At 36.3% G+C, this 16497-nt stretch overlaps 1 protein-coding gene across 1 annotated transcript in view; it reads left to right on the plus strand.

The window, feature by feature from the left end:
- The window catches only part of PRTG (protogenin), a 142921-nt gene that overhangs the window by 63764 nt on the left and 62660 nt on the right, over positions 1-16497 (plus strand). The window contains exons 4-9 of the mRNA XM_037833886.1: positions 895-1028; positions 3698-3835; positions 4092-4250; positions 5364-5523; positions 6311-6558; positions 16256-16420. Of these exons, the coding sequence (XP_037689814.1) occupies positions 895-1028; positions 3698-3835; positions 4092-4250; positions 5364-5523; positions 6311-6558; positions 16256-16420 (1004 nt within the window). The remainder of the gene's footprint in view (positions 1-894; positions 1029-3697; positions 3836-4091; positions 4251-5363; positions 5524-6310; positions 6559-16255; positions 16421-16497) is intronic.

The raw sequence follows: 16497 nt of genomic DNA on the forward strand, positions 1-16497 counted from the left end.
ATTTTGTCCTAAGACTATATGGGGGGAAAACCCTTGTGGACTTCATTTTCATTTGGGATAGTAATCAGTTTCTTAAGACATTTCATCATTCTCTGACACATGGAGTATGGTTCCTGTATCTGAATTCAAGTAGCCTATCCTGCTTTGTTCCTTTCCTCAACCATTTGTTCCACCATGGGACCACCTGGGTACCTGGATTGCAGACCAAGATTTTAGGAAACCAAATTATACTTTCATTGCTGGGAGTAGCAGTGCTGGTGTGAGAGTCTTCCATGTGTGCCCAGGTAGCTGCTCACTCCTGTCTCTACCTTGAACTTCCCAGTCCTCCCTTCATCATACACAAATACACACACACATGCACACTCACAAGCACATGCGTGCATGTCTGAGAGTGATTGGGGAAGAGATCAGCCATTCCAAAAAGTTTGACGGCTTTCCTAATGAGTAGCAGTATTCCTAAGTAGGCATACATCATTTACTGAAATGGTAGAGCACTGAGATGGAAGAAGCTATTCCAAGGAAGTGCTTTTGGTTTTTAACTTATGTCCAGATATATCTTGGAGAGAACGTAGATATTAACAAGCAGAAAATCGGGAATTGGAAACAATCATCCTGAACTCTGGACATCAGTTAGCTAAATCTAAGCTAGAATGTCAAACAAGACTATGAAATTAGACTGTGACAGATTCACAAACTACACACTGCAGGGTTACTTACTTTTTAAAGAGCTGTAGTGACTCAAATGAAAATTGTAGAATCAAGCAAATATTTTATAAAAGTATTACATCTAGTGCTTTAAAAAGACAAATGTAATAGCACCTTTCATGGAACATATTTTACCGTAAAATGTAAAATCTTCGATGAAGAGTTTAATTATCTCTCTTCTTATAACAGGATAACTGCCCTACCAACAGGGGCATTGCAGATCCATGATGTTGTTCAGGGGGATGCTGGGAATTACCGCTGTGTTGCTGCTACTGGAGCCCACAGACGTAAAAGTATGGAGGCCTCTCTGACAGTGATTCCAGGTACCTCCCAGAAGTTGCTTTTTCCAGTTTTTATGAGTTTCTGTTGGCACTCCTATATATTTTTTTATTCCCTCACTATAAGGATGTGTCATAAAATTATATTTTAATTTCATCTAAAATATTGTATTCTATTTGGAAAAAGGCCATTTTTGATCTATTAAGCAAGTCTCTGTCACAGGCTAATATGTTATGGCAAGATCTTTAAGAGAGATTGAATATTTGTTTTATAAAAATTTCAATTTGATTTTCAGAAATATAAAATAGAACAGAAAAAGAGTTTAATAATTATCTATTTCCACCAAAATGTCCACTGGCAATTAAGATATATTTGTTTCCAGCTTGGTATTGTTTGTTTGTTGTTTTAAGAAAAATCATTGTTTGTCTTTATAAAAACCTTGCATTGCTCCTTAGAAAGAATTTAAACAATGTAAAAAGTACAAAGATAAAAGTTTAACAGTATCCTCAAACTCAGCATGCAGAAAGTATCATTAACGTTATTAAGTGAATATAATTTAATATTTTTTACCATTTATGAATACAGCTAGAAGGAGAGCTAGCTAGAGAGATGAATATAAAGAAACCCAAACTTTTATTAAAAGAGGATTACATACTGATGCTCGTTTTTATTTTAAAACAAATTTAAATGTACTTGAATGTAATGGAAGAAAAACTGAACTAAAGACATGTTGAACTTCATGTGAATGTTTATTCTTCACAAGAGGCATTATGAGACATTACTTCCTAAAAGATCCTTTAAAGTTAGAAAAACAAAATTTTGAAAAACATGAAGAGCTGAAGTTATATATAAGTTTAAATGCTGTGTTTTTATTTTAAGTAGTATCTATGAGCTTCCTGAAGTGAAAGATAAAGACAGAAATACTCTGGCATTCCTTCCCTTCTCCACTGTCATATAAATCCTTAACAAGATTAGTGGGAGTTTATTAAATAAAGGCTTGAACCTCAGTCAGAGGTCCCGAGTGCATAGTCACCGTGGTGGAAGCTCGCCCCCCTGCTGCTCTGGAGGATTCTCGCGCGGGGAGGCGTGATTCACATCCTCTTGAACAGCTCCTGGCTCCACTGTAACTGTCGTAGAATCTTCAGCGCCCACTGTGCATGCGGTGGGTTAAGTGACGTGCAGCGACTCACACCAATTCACTGGCTCTGCGCCTCAGCAAGTGTTGAGGACCTGTCCAATTGTGGGGCTGAGGCTTTAATGCTGATTGGTGCGCTGGTTGCTGCCTTAAAAAGCCTTGACCAGAGGTCAAGGTACCTCTGAGGAAACCATGACCAGGTGGGCACAAGCCATTACCACACATAACGAGATCCTTGCCTGCAACATCATAGGAGGACATGAAAAAGAGGTCCTCGGAGGGTACAAGCCAAAGCCTACCAAAGGATAAACAGCTCTAAACCAATAGGTGGCCTTTAAAAATGATGCACCCCAGAGAAAACACAAAAAGAAGAAAAAGAAAAAAGAGTACTTGAATGAAGATTGGATTCATGGAATACCTAAGACAGAACTCACAGATGACTCAAAATGGGGAGATAATAGCAACAGACATCCAGGAAGTAAGGGAAGAAATTGCAATTGCTTTAAAAAAAAGACTGTCGACAGGAAGCAAGAAGATTAAAAAAACAGGCAGCAAAGAAAAACACAGTGGTATGTTTCCATTGTAGAAAACCTGGCCATGGGATTACAGATTGCCTGGCTGCCCTTGAGAATCAAGATATGGGTATTGGAATGTATTACTAGTGTGTTCCACAGAGCATGAAATAACCAAGTGCAAGACTAAAGTAGACCCAGCTCTTGGTGAATTTCCTTTTGCAGAATGGTTTGTTTGTGGGAAAATGGGGCACTTGTCCAGATCTTGTCCTAATAACCCTAAAGGACTCGACGCTGATGGTGGTTTCTGCACTTTGTGACTCAGTGGAACGTTTTAAGAAAGATGGCCCTGAGAATCAGAATTCAGATTGAATGGTCACAGTTGGTCACTGGCAAAGGGAATGAGCACAGACTATGAAGAAATTTTGGATGCTTCTAAACCACGGAAACCCAAAACAAAGATACCTAAAGTTGTTAATTTTTTATAAGATTAGCGTATGGTTAATTATTACCTCATTGCTACATTCTGAACTAGACCTACTTCTCAAGATGGAGCTGAGCACCATCAGAAACATTTCCTGAGTTTTGTCCTTTAAGGAGTACTTCCACCATTGTTTGGAAAAAAATCACCAAAGAAAAGTATAAGATGTTTAAATTGGATCCTCTAAGAGAACATATTTTTAACAGGCAGAACTTAGGTATAATTAGTGGTTATATTTCTGATTGTAACAATCAACTTTTCTTAAAAACAAAGGAAGTTATGCATTAATGTCAGCCACCCCTGAACAAAGGGTAAATGCTTTATGTTTGGAAATTCACTTTGCTATATTGTTTTCTTGTTTCAACGTAGCATTTTATTATTACAATGGAAACTTATTTATAAATTGCCACAAAATTTGCTATATTCTAAAAATCTTGAATAAAACTCATTTGCTATTTGAAAAAAATAGTGAATGATAACTTAAGAATAGATGTTTTAACTCATTTCTTTTATTATATCTTATTTATCATTTTATTTTTGTATTCTTTCTTTTCTTCCTTCCCCCTCACACCTAAAAAAAAAAAGCTAAGGAATCTAAATCATTTCACACACCAACCATTATAGCAGGTCCACAGAATGTAACGACGTCTCTTCATCAGACAGTGGTTTTGGAATGTATGGCCACAGGAAATCCCAAACCAATAATTTCTTGGAGCCGATTTGGTAAGTCTTCTCATAAGAGGAAAAAGTCTTTTCCTTAAATTTTGTTCATTCTAGTGAAACTTATAAAATATTTATTTTACATACAGACACAATTTGGCAATCAAATTACTTTTAACTTTTTGGCATTTCAGTGCATAGAGAAAGGGTTTTAATGTGGAGCATTTTATATTTGATGTTATGGCTTGGATTACATCTTTTGACATAATTTTAGATCATATGTTACATTGTTTTAATGGAGTGTTCTCTTTTGAAATAGATCACAAGTCCATTGATGTCTTTAATACTCGAGTACTTGGAAATGGTAATCTCATGATATCCAATGTCAAGCTGCAACACGCTGGAGTATATGTTTGTCGGGCCACTACCCCAGGCACACGCAACTTTACAGTTGCCACGGCAACTTTAACTGTACTAGGTACATTTTCTTTCATTCTGCAATCAGGAGAATCTTACATTTTAACATTTTGCTGTTTTGTCTCATTTATAGTTTATTTCTGCCTTTCTTGAATTTTGTAGCACTGATATGAACGTTGATATGAAGTCTTTTAATTCGAAGATGAATTTTTGGAGAAAATTAAAGTAATATTTTAAGATAGAACTACAGAATTGTTCTGAAGTCACCGTCCTCTTTGCCTGCACACCATTATGTTCCTTCCTATTTATCTACTTTTCATCCATTCACCAATCTAAAATTTTAATCTTTTGATTGCTTATGTACATTCACAAATGGCTCCATATTAGGCTTAGTTAAGTAGTATTGTGGGTGTTGTGCCAGTTTGAGTGTATTGTGTCCCCCAAATGCCATTATCTTTATAGTCTTGTGTGGGGCAGAAGTTTTGGTGTTGGTTAGATTTGCTTGGAGTGTGCCCCACCCAGCTGTGGGAGATAATTTTGATGAGATGTTCCCATGGAGGCGTGGCCCCGCCCATTCGGGGTGGGCCTTGATCAGTGGAGCTATATAAATGAGCTGACTTGGGGGGAAGAAAGAGAGTGCAGCTGGGAGTGATGTTTTGAAGAGGAGCAAGCTTGCTAGAGAAGAACGTCCCAGGAGAAAGCCGTTTTGAGGCCGGAGCTTTGGAGCAGATGCCAGCTGCCTTCCTAGCTAACAGAGGTTTTCCGGAGGCCATTGGCCATCCTCCGGTGAGGGTACCCGATTGCTGATGTGTTGCCTTGGACGCTTTGTGGCCTTAAGACTGTAACTGTGTAGCGAAATAAATCCCCGTTTTATAAAAGCCAATCCATCTCTGGTGTTTTGCATTCTGCAGCATTAGCAAACTAGAACAGGTGTATATATTTTAAGTGTGTTTATATAGGTGATCTCAATAGGGAAGCTTGGTGGAAGTGGATATTTAACTGAGCAATGCAGAGAAAAGTGATCTAGGATAGATGTATGTGGAGTTTAGACAGGAAGCTCAGAATTTCAATCATCTTCATATATGAAACTTGTATCTTTTGCTGTACTCTTCCTTGAATCTATATACTTTCTGTTGGGACTACAGAAATATTTTATTTTTTCTTTAAAAAATAGCTCCTCCTTCATTTGTTGAATGGCCAGAAAGTTTAACGAGACCTCGAGCTGGCACTGCTCGATTTGTATGCCAGGCTGAAGGAATCCCCTCACCCAAAATGTCATGGTTGAAAAACGGAAGGAGGATACATTCAAATGGTAGAATTAAAATGTACAACAGGTAGGCTATGTCACTTTGCTACTATATTAGATGATATATAATGGCTTTAGTAATTTTTATGTGAAAGGTTGTAGTAGTAATATCAATCACCTAAATGACCTTGGTATTTAAAATGAAACTAAAATAAATAAAAATAAATAAGATAAATTAACTTTAAATTTATATTATCAGCATGCCATAGATCCTTTTGTATTTTTCACATGAATTATGAAGTGGTAGACAATAATGAAATGAATGTTAGACAGTCCTAGACCTGGGTTGTAGTCCTGAGAAGCCACTAGCTAAATTATTACATGCAAGCATATTAACTCTTTGGGGTCTCAGTTCCTTCTTCCATAAAAGGAAGATTCTCTAAGAATTCCTCCATAGGTCAAACAATAATTTTCAGAACTCATTTTTATTGGTATAAATAGGAATCTTCTTTATAAACATTCTCCATCCTATTGAACAAAACTCTAAGTTTTTGTTTACCTTAATTTTAAGTATAAATTGTAATACTGTATAAATTAGATGCCTTACAGAGTAAAATACAGTAATAAATTTTTAAAAAGAGACTAAGCAGTTACCTAAAACAAAAGGTATTTGGATATCACAAATACTTATGTAGACTCAGAAAATGAATAATTTCAAGAAATAGAGATTTTTTTTTTAAGTTAGAGCTGATTACACAATTTTTGTGCTCAGTGATGTTTGTCATTTAAAATGAGAGTGCTTTTGTAGTAGCTAAACTTTATTTTTAAATCATTCTTAGAAGGTTTCATGGAAATAATTTTTTTTCTTTCCTCAGTAAACTGGTAATTAACCAGATTATTCCTGAAGATGATGCTATTTATCAATGCATGGCTGAGAATAGCCAAGGATCTATATTGTCTAGAGCCAGACTGACTGTAGTGATGTCAGAAGACAGACCTAGTGCTCCCTATAATGTGCATGCTGAAACCATGTCAAGTTCAGCCATCCTTTTAGCTTGGGAGAGGCCACTTTATAATTCAGACAAAGTCATTGCTTATTCCGTGCACTACATGAAAGCAGAAGGTAAGCAATTTAAAAGTGTTTATTTTTAAGTGCTATCAAGGGTTTGTTTTTTGGTATGGATGATGCCTTACTTAATCCACAAAATACTTTACAAATTCTACAGTATTTATCACTTTTAATAAAATATTTAATCTATCACCTTTGTATCTAGTTTTTAAACTTTGCATTGTTGAGATTTTGTCTGTATAATTATAATCAAGGATTTTTTCTGTGTTTAGAAATAAGTACCAGCTTAATGAAAAGCTTTTCTGCCTACTAAAATTTACATAGTGGTATGCTTATGAATTTCATTCCAGCCAAGATATAAATTCCTTAACTATGACTTCATATACCAGTTTAACTACACAGTTACATAGGACCAGTGTAATAACTATTTAATATAATATATTTAACTATAGTCACTATAACATACCCTATTTAAGTGGGAAAGTAAACATTAACAAATTTCTGATATATTTGATTTTGTATATTTTGAATGTTTTCTGAAATCATATACAACACTCTGAAAATGAACAGGACACACTTTATTGATATCTCATATTTTTTATATAAAAATAAAAATTGAATGTCTTAATTTTCATTCAGAATTATCGGTTCCAGTTTTGGAATCCCGTTTTATTCTTAGATTTTACTTGAGAGGAAAAGCTTTACTTTAGGGGAAAAGCTTTAAAGTAAAGCTATTAATAAATCCTGCAGATTTCTCTATTGATGTTTCATGGAAACCATGGTAGAGGTTTCAAATTTTAGTTCTACACACAAACAGCCCAGCTTTTATGCAATATACATTAAAAACAAATTTAAATACCCAAAGAATGGTGATACAGTAAAATTGTAGAAACAGGTGGGTTGTGGCTGTTTGTTTTTTGTACTGGGAAGTAGTATTGTGAAAAGGAATATTTTGGATTTAAATCAGGGTCATGGTAGCAAGAAGAAAGGAAGTCTGATAACTGAGTGTGTTGGGGTATGTTAATTCCCTTTTCAGTGATTTAAGAAGGTAAAAGAAATGCTGGTTTTGGTGGAGACCACTCTTGTTCGCTATTATGGTTGTTTCATTAGAGACTCCACATGTGGTTCAGTGGTCTATTCAGGGACGGAACAAGCCTTTTTAATTTGAACTCAAGGACCTTATTTGGTAGGTCAGTAATAGTACTATGCATTTCCTAATTAATAAGCCATTAGGCAGTCTGTTGTGAAATGCCTGTAATCTTGTCTAATTAAAATGCTATCAAGTTAATTCAGAAATGTGGGAAAACTTAATAGTGGAATTTGCCTTCTGTTTTGTTTATAAATCCAGTTGTGGGGAGAAGGGCTCCTTCCTTAGAGAGTTCTGATGAAGTTGACGAGCATTTACCGTGAATTGTTAGCAAAGCACAGAGGCTGCCAGCGCTCTTGTTCCACTTTACAGGTTTGCTCTGTAGGAATTAAATCCCACAAAGACAAATCCCCTTCTATACCTTAACATGCATATTTTATTAAGACATGCTGAGAAATTTTTTTCTCCTGAAAAAAAATAAAAAAGCTCATTCTGGGACAAAGCATTTCGAAGCACATTCTATGTCTTACAGTTCTTTTGCTTTCAATATAAATAAGAGAACTTGCGTCAGTTAATTTTAATAGATTTTTTAGGGGCAAATTGAGATCTTTTGCAGGACAATTTTTGGTTAGGTTGTATTAACTTTTTTCTTTTTTTCCTTCTTTATTAGAGAAGTTGTGAGTTTACAGAACTATCATGCATAAAATACAGGATACCCATATACCACCCCACCACCAACACCTTGCATTGGTGTGGAACATTTGTTATCATTTATGGTGGTGCATTTTTATAAATGTACTATTAATTAAAGTTCATGGTTTAGCATAGGATTCACTATTTGTATAGTATAGTTCCATGGATTTTTAAAAAATTTTTATTCTGTTAGCATATATACAATCTTACATTCTCCTCTTTAATTATACTCAGGTATGTATTTCAGTGCTGTTAATTGCATTCACAATGTTGTGCTACCATCACCACCATTCATTACCATAACATTTCCATCATTCCAAATATGAACTCTATAATTTTAAGCCTTAACTTCCCATTCCCTATCCAGCCATTACCCACCCCAGTTCCCAATCCCTGGTAACCTATATTCTGGATTCTGACTCTATGAGCTTGCTTAATTCTAATTATTTCAAGTCAGTGAGATCATACAATATTTGCCCTTTTGTGTCTGGTTTATTTCACTCAACATGATGTCTTCAAGCTTCCTCCATGTTGTTGCATGTATCAGGTCTTCATTCCTTTTTACAGCCAAATAATATTCCATTGTATGTATATGCCACATTTTATTTATCCATTCATCAGTTGATGGGCACTTGGGTTGCTTCCATACTTTGGCAATTGTGAATAATGCCGCTATGAGCATTGGTGTGCAAGTTTCTGTTTGACCCCTACTTTCAGTGCTTTGGGGTATAACCCTAGTAGTGGGATTGCCAGGTCATATGGTAGTTCTATATTTAGCTTTCTGAGAAACCACCAAACTGTTTTCCACAGTGGCTGTACCATTTTACATTGCTACTAGCAATGAATGAATGTTCCTATTTCTCTACATCCTCTCCAACACTTGTTATTTTCTGTTTTTTTTTAATAGCAGTCATTCTAGAGTGTGAAATGCTTTCTCATTGTGGTTTTGATTTGCATTTCCCTGATGGCTAATGATATTAAGCACCTTTTTATGTGCTTTCTGACCATTTGTATATCTTCTATGAAGAAATATCTCTTCAGGTCTTTTGCCTGTTTTTTAATTTGGTTGTTTGTCTTTTTATTAAGTTGAAGGGTATCTTTATATGCTATTAATATTGGATATTAATACTTTAACAGATTTGTTGTTTCCAAATATTTTTTTCTCATTGTGTAGGTTGTCGTTTACTTTATGATAAAGTCCTTTGAAGATCAAAAGTTTTTTATTTTGATGAGGTCCTATATATATTATTTTTAATTGCTTGTACCTTGGGTGGAAAGTCTAAGAAACCATTGCCTAATGCAAGATCCTAAAGATGATTTCTTCGAGGAGTTTGATAATTCTAGGTCTTATATTTAGGCCTTTGATCCATTTTGAGTTGATTTTTATATATGGTGTGAGGATAGGAGTCCTCCTTTTTTTTTTTTTTGGCAAATGGAGAGCCAATTTCCCCAGCACCATTTGTTGAAGAGACTATTCTTTCCCAATTGAGTGGTCTCTGCCACCTTGTCAAAAATCAGTTTGCCATGAAATGTGAGGGTTGATTTCTGAGCTCTCAATGTGATTCCATTGGCCTATATATCTGTCCTTGTGCCAGTACCATGCCGTTTTGATTACTGTGGCTTTGTAATAAGTTTTAAGATCAGAAGTGTGACTCCTCCAACTTCATTCTTCTTTTTTAAGATGGCTTTAGCTATTTGGGAACCCTTACCCTTCCAAATAAATTTGTTGATTGGCTTTTCCATTTCTGCAAGGAAAGTTGTTGGAATTTTGATTGGGATTGCATTGAACCTATAAATTGCTCTGAGTAGTATTGACATCTTAATGATATTTAGTCTTCCAATCCATGAACACAAAATATCCTTCCATTTTTTTAGGTCTTCTTTGATTTCTTTTAGTATTATTTTGTAGTTTTCTGTGTACCAGACCTTTACATCCTTGGTTAGATTTATTCCTAGATATTTGATTCCTTTAGTTGCTATTACGAGTGGAATTTTTTTCTCCATTTCTTGTTCTGTTTGTTCATTGCTTGTTTATAGAAATGCTGCTGGTTTGGGGGTGTTTACCTCATACCCCGCTATTTTACTGAATTCATTTATTAACTCTAGGAGCTTTCTTGTGGATTTTTCAGGATTTTCTGTATATAGGATCATATCATCTGCAAATAGAGAAAGTTTTACTACTTTCTTCCCAATTTGGATGCCTTTTATTTCCTTTTCTTGCCTAATTGCTCTGGAAAGAAATTCTAGTACAATGTTGAATAACAGGGGTGATAGTGGTCATCTTTGTCAAGTTCCTGATCTTAGAGGAAAAGCTTTCATTCTTTCACCATTAAGTAGGATGTTAACTGTGGGCTTTTCAGATATGCCCTTTATCATATTGAGGAAACTTTCTTCCATTCCTAATATTCTGTGTGTTTTTTTTAATTGAGAAAGGGTGCTATATTTTGCCAAGTGACTTTTCTGCGTTAATTAAGGTGAGCCTGTGGTTTTTTTTTCCCTTTCATTATGTTAATGTGGTGTATTGCATTAATTGATTTACTTATGCTGAACAAACCTTGCATACCAGAATTAAATCCTGGTTGATCATGGTGTATAATGCTGTAGGATTCGGTTTGCTAGTATTTTATTGAGAATTTTATGTATTCATAAAAGATATTGGTCTGTAGTTTTCTTGTGGTATCTTTATCTGGCTTTGGTATGAGAGTGATGTTGGCCTTGTAGAATGAGTTAGGGAGTCTTTCGTCCTCTTCAATTTTTTGGAAGAGTTTGAGCAGAATCGGAGTTAAGTATTCTTGGAATATTTGGTAGAATTCACCTATGAAACTATCTGGTCCTGCTCTTTCTTTGTTGGGAGGTTTTGAAGACTGATTTGACCTCTTTAATAATTGGTTTGTTGACATCTTCCATGTCTTCTTGAGTCAATGTAGGTGGTTTGTGTGTTTCCAAGAATTTGACCATTTCATCTAGGTTATCTAATTTATTAGCATATAGTTGTTCATAGTACCCACTTTTAGTCCTTTTTATTTCAGCACAGTCAGTAGTAATATCTCCCCTTTCATTTTTTATTTTCATTATTTGTATCCTCTCTGTTTTTTTCTTTGTCAGTCTAGCTGCAGGTTTGTGAATTTTGTTGATTTTTTTCAAAGAACTAACTTGGTTTTGTTGATTCTCACTATTGGGTTTTTTTTTTCTATTTCATTTATCTCTTCTCTAATCTTTGTTATTTCCTTCCTTTTGCTCACTTTGGGTTTAGTCTGGTCTTCTTTTCTAACTCTTCCAGTTGTGAGAATAGGTCTATGATTTAAAGTCTTTCTTCTTTTTTCCTTATTTCATCTGATTTCCTCTTCAGCCCATTGGTTGCTTAAGAGTATGTTGTTTACATCCCAAAGTAATTTGGGCAGAGAATAAAAAATATATTTACAGCTCCCCCCACCCCCACCCCGAGTAGTTGGGGGAAGGTGCAGAAGACTTGGACTTCCTCACTTGGACTGGTGTTGATGTTGTCACAAACATTGGGAGTGGCAGTTTGATGTGCTGAGCCCTCGATCGTGAGACTTGCCCTTATGAAGCTCGTTACTGCAAAGGAGAGGATAAACTTGCATATAATTGTGCCTAAGAGTCTCCCCCTGAGTACCTCTTTGTTGCTCAGATGTGGCCCTCTCTCTCTCTCTAACTGAGCCACCTTGGCAGGTGAACTCACTGCCCTCCCCCCTATGTGGGACCCGACTCCCAGGGGTGTAAATCTCCCTGGCAACACAGGATATGACTCCCGAGGATGAATCTGGACCCGGCATCGTGGGATTGAGAATATCTTCTTGACCAAAAGGGGGATGCGAAATGAGACGAAATATTTTCAGTGGCTGAGAGATTTCAAATAGAGTCGAGCGGTCACTCTGGTGGACATTCTTATGCACAATATAGATAACACCTCTTAGGTTTTAATGTACTGGAATACCTAGAAGTAAATACCTGAAACTACCAAACTCCAACCCAGTAGTCTGGACTCCTGAAGGCAATTATATAATAATGTAGATTACAAGGGCTGACAGTGTGATTGTGAAAACCTTGTGGATCACACTCCCTTTAGCATATGGATGGATGAGTAGAAAAATGGGGATGAAAACTAAATGACAAATAGGTGGGATGGGGGGGATGGTTTGGGTGTTCTTTTTTTACTTTTATTTTTTATTCTTATTCTGATTCTTTCTAATGTAAGGACAATGTTCAGAAAGAGATTGTGGCAATGAATGCATAACTATATGATCATACTGTGAACAGGTGATTGTATACCATGGGTGATGGTATGGTATGTGAATATATTTCAATAAAACTGAATTTAAAAAAAAAAAAGAATATGTTGTTTAATTTCCACATAGTTGTGTATTTTCCCCTTCTATTTCTGTTATTGGTTTCTAGCTTCATTCCTTTATGGTTGAAGAATATACATCATATGATTTCAGTATTTTTGAATTTCTTGAGACTTGTTTTGTGACCCAACATGGTCTCTCCTGGAGAATGATCTGTGTGCACTCAAGAAGAATGTGTATTCTGTTTTTGTTGGGTGCAGTGTTCTGTCCATGTCTGGTAGGCCTTCTCAGTGTATCACTCAAGTCCTGTACTTCCTTATTGATCTTCTGACTAGATATTTTATCCATTATTGAGAGTGGTGTGTTAGTCTACCATTGATGTAGAACCGTCAGTTTCTCCCTTCAAATCTGTCAGTATTTGCTTCATATATATTGGGGCTGCTGTTAGGTGCATATATATTTATAACTGATACATCTTCCTGTTGAATTGTCCCTTTTATCAGTATGTAAAGACCATCCTTGTCCCTTGTAATTGTTTTTGACTTAAAGTGTGTTTTATTAGTATAGCCACCCCAGCTCTCTTTTTATTACTACTTACATGGTATATTTTTTCCATCCTTTCACTCTCAACGTACTTATATCTTTGACTTTAAGGTGAGTCTCTTGCAGACACCTTATAATTGGGTCATGCTTTTTATCCATTCTCTCTATCTCTGCCTTTTGACTGTAGAGTTTAATCCATTTGCATTTAAAGCCATTAACGTTACTACTGATAATACAGATCTTTCTTCTGCCATTTTGCTATTTAGCCTTTGTAAGGTTTTTATTGTCCCTCAGTTCCGTTAAAGCCTACTTATATATTTATTTGGTTTCTTGGGTTGTGCCATATTAGTGCCTCCACAGTTCTAGCTGGATATATTTTTTATCTGTTTTCCTTGTGGTTGCCTTAGAGTTAAAATTTAACACATCATACCTTTTCCTATACCACTCTGTCTCCCCACCATTTTTTTTTTTACTTTTTACCACTTTATATCTTTGTACATTGTATGTCTAAAACCATACATTTATCATCGCTTTTTATGCATTTGCATTTTAGCACCTGTAGGAGGTAAGAAGTGCAGTTGTGTACCATGCAATACAATACAATAATACTGGTATTTGTAATTACCCAAATGGTTACCTTAATTGCAGGCCTTTATTTCTTTATGTTGCTTTGAACGACTCTCTAGTGTCCTTTTCTTTCAGTCCGAAGAACTCCCCTTTAGTTTTGCTTCTATGGAAGATCTAATGGTGATGTACTCCCTCAGCTTTTGTTTATCTGAGAAGTCTTCATCTTTCCCTCATTTTTGAAAGAAAGTCCCACTGGAAGTAAAATTCTTGACTGGCAGTTGTTTTTCGTCAACACTTTAAGTATTTTAACCCACTGCCTTCTTGCTTCCATGGCTTCTGATAAGAAATCAGCACTCAGTCTTATTGTAACATGTAACATGTCACTTTTTTCTTGCAGCTTTCAGAATTCTTTCCTTGTCTTTTGCATTTGACAGTGTGATCAGTATATGACGGGGTATATTTTTCTTTATGTTTATCCTGTTTGTTGTTCTCTGAGCTTCTTGGGTGTACATATTCATGTCTTTTGCTAAATTTGGGAAGTTCTCTGTCATTATTTCTTTGACAATTCCTTCTGCGCCTTTGTCTCTTGCCTTCTCCTTCTGGGACTTCCATAATGCATATGTTGGTGTCCCCGAGCTGTCTTAGGCTATTTTCACTTTTATTATTTCTTTTTTCTTTTTGTTCCTCAGCCTGGCTCATTTTAAGTTTCTTGTCTTCATGTTCACTAATTCTTTCTTTTGCCATCTCCACTCTGCTCTTGAAACCCTCCTGGGCGTTTTTCATTTGTTATTGTGGTCTTCAACTCCAGTTGTTATGCTTGGTTCCTTTTTAAAATTTCTGTTTCTTAGACTCTCATATTGCTCATTCATAGTTTTCCTGATATCCTGTAGTTCTTTCTCTGTACTTTCCTTCATCTCCTTGAGCATTTTAGATTATTTTTTTTAAGCTTTGTTTGATATGTCCACATTCTCTTCTTCTTCATTGGTGTGTTCTATATTTTTATTGTTGTCTTTTGGATGGGCCATCATTTCCTGTTTCTTTTTTGTCTTGTACTTTTTTGTTGTACAGTGTACATTTTAATATTTTAAAATGTTAACTCTGAGGATTTTCTTTCTGGGATGTCTCTTCCCTGGTTTTGTAACCAGCTGGTGATAAGACAGATTTTCTTGAGTTCAGCCCTCCTATCAGGAAGGTCTGCCCAGGATGAATGCACTGTACAGGGATTTCCCTGTCTTACTGGGTCTCTGTCTTGTCCTGGGCTTTTGATTTTTAGTTGTTTTGCAGTTCCCTTGCTTAGAGGAGTTTGGTTGGCCCCTCTGTTTCCCAGGGGACAAACCTCCCTCTCCTGGGTACCTGAAGACAGCAGACCTTTGTCCCAGACTGTCTGCCTCTATAGTTTCTTGCCCTCTTTTTTTTCTCACACTGCTTTTGCCTGGAGGACAAATTCTGAGAGGAGGGTCATCTTGAGAAGGACTTTCCCAATTCAGTCTTTCCCAACCGAATCAGGGCCAGGGACCCACCAAGGTGGTGCAGACCATCTCCAAAGTGTCCTCTGGAGGGGGGCCACGAAGGGTGCCAAAAACTTCTCCAACTCCTCCCCAAGGCTGAGCTTTCCTGACTTGCCCCTCAAATTTAGCCCTTGGGCTAACTTTCCCCTGCAGCCCTGAGGAATCCTTGCATCTTAAAATCTCCACCGGCTCTTCCCCTGTTCAGGGAAGGTTGAAACAATGGTTTGTATCAACTTTGACCATGGCAGGTTGAAACAGTTGCTGCCCTCAGAGCCAGGACCCAACAATCCAAATTCCCTAATCAAAAGCCATGATCAGTGGTCGACCATGTACACCCCTGTTCTTAGGGAAGAGGATTTTTATGTCCGTTTCTGTCAGTAGCAACTAGCCAAGGGCCAGACCCTGCTCTGGTGTGCTGCCAGAGTGAGAGATCGTGGCCAGTATCTACTGCGCAGAGTGAGGCAACTTATAGTTCTTCACCATAATATATCAGCCTCTTCCTCCCACTCTTCCCTGGGTGCTGTACAGTGTTCTTCTGGCCCCTGGAGTTTCAAAATAGTTGTTTCAGACAGGTCCTGAGTGTTTAATAGTTGTTTTATTGGGAGGACTGAGTCCTGGAGCTCCCTACTCCACCATCTGCCCTGGAAGTGGTTTAGTTTGCTTTTATAGAGAGTAGTGCCATTTCATTCCCTGCTGTTTCTCTGATTATGTTTAAAGGAGAAAAAGAAACCTTGAGTTTAAGCAAGTAAAATTTACAGTTGTGAATTACAGGATTCTAATTGTGTTAAGCTCTTGTGTGTTTTGACTAGATGTTAAATGAGGTTTGAAAAATATTATTTTCAGACTTATTTACTTGGGAAAAATGCAAACTAGTAATTTGCAGCAAGACATGATTCCTTTTAGAAAATAAACATTTTCCTGTTTGCATCTTTTAAAAGTCACAGAGGTGAAGATTAGAACCCAAGACCAGTGATCAGTGAAGGAAAGTGGTCTTGTTAATTGTAGTTTGGGTATTCATAATTTTTAAAACTGATTCTTTAATCTAGGTTTAAATAATGAAGAGTATCAAGTAGTCATTGGAAATGATACAACTCATTATATTATTGATGACTTAGAACCTGCCAGTAATTATACTTTCTACATAGTGGCATATATGCCAATGGGAGCCAGCCAGATGTCTGATCATGTGACACAGAATACTCTAGAGGATGGTAAGAAAACATGATTCTAGATTATTTCAGTATGAACATTTGTTTGTTTAATCAATATCAATGAATAAATGTGTTTT

The sequence above is a fragment of the Choloepus didactylus genome, chromosome 4 (assembly GCF_015220235.1).
Source record: "Choloepus didactylus isolate mChoDid1 chromosome 4, mChoDid1.pri, whole genome shotgun sequence".
Lineage (NCBI taxonomy): Eukaryota > Metazoa > Chordata > Mammalia > Pilosa > Megalonychidae > Choloepus > Choloepus didactylus.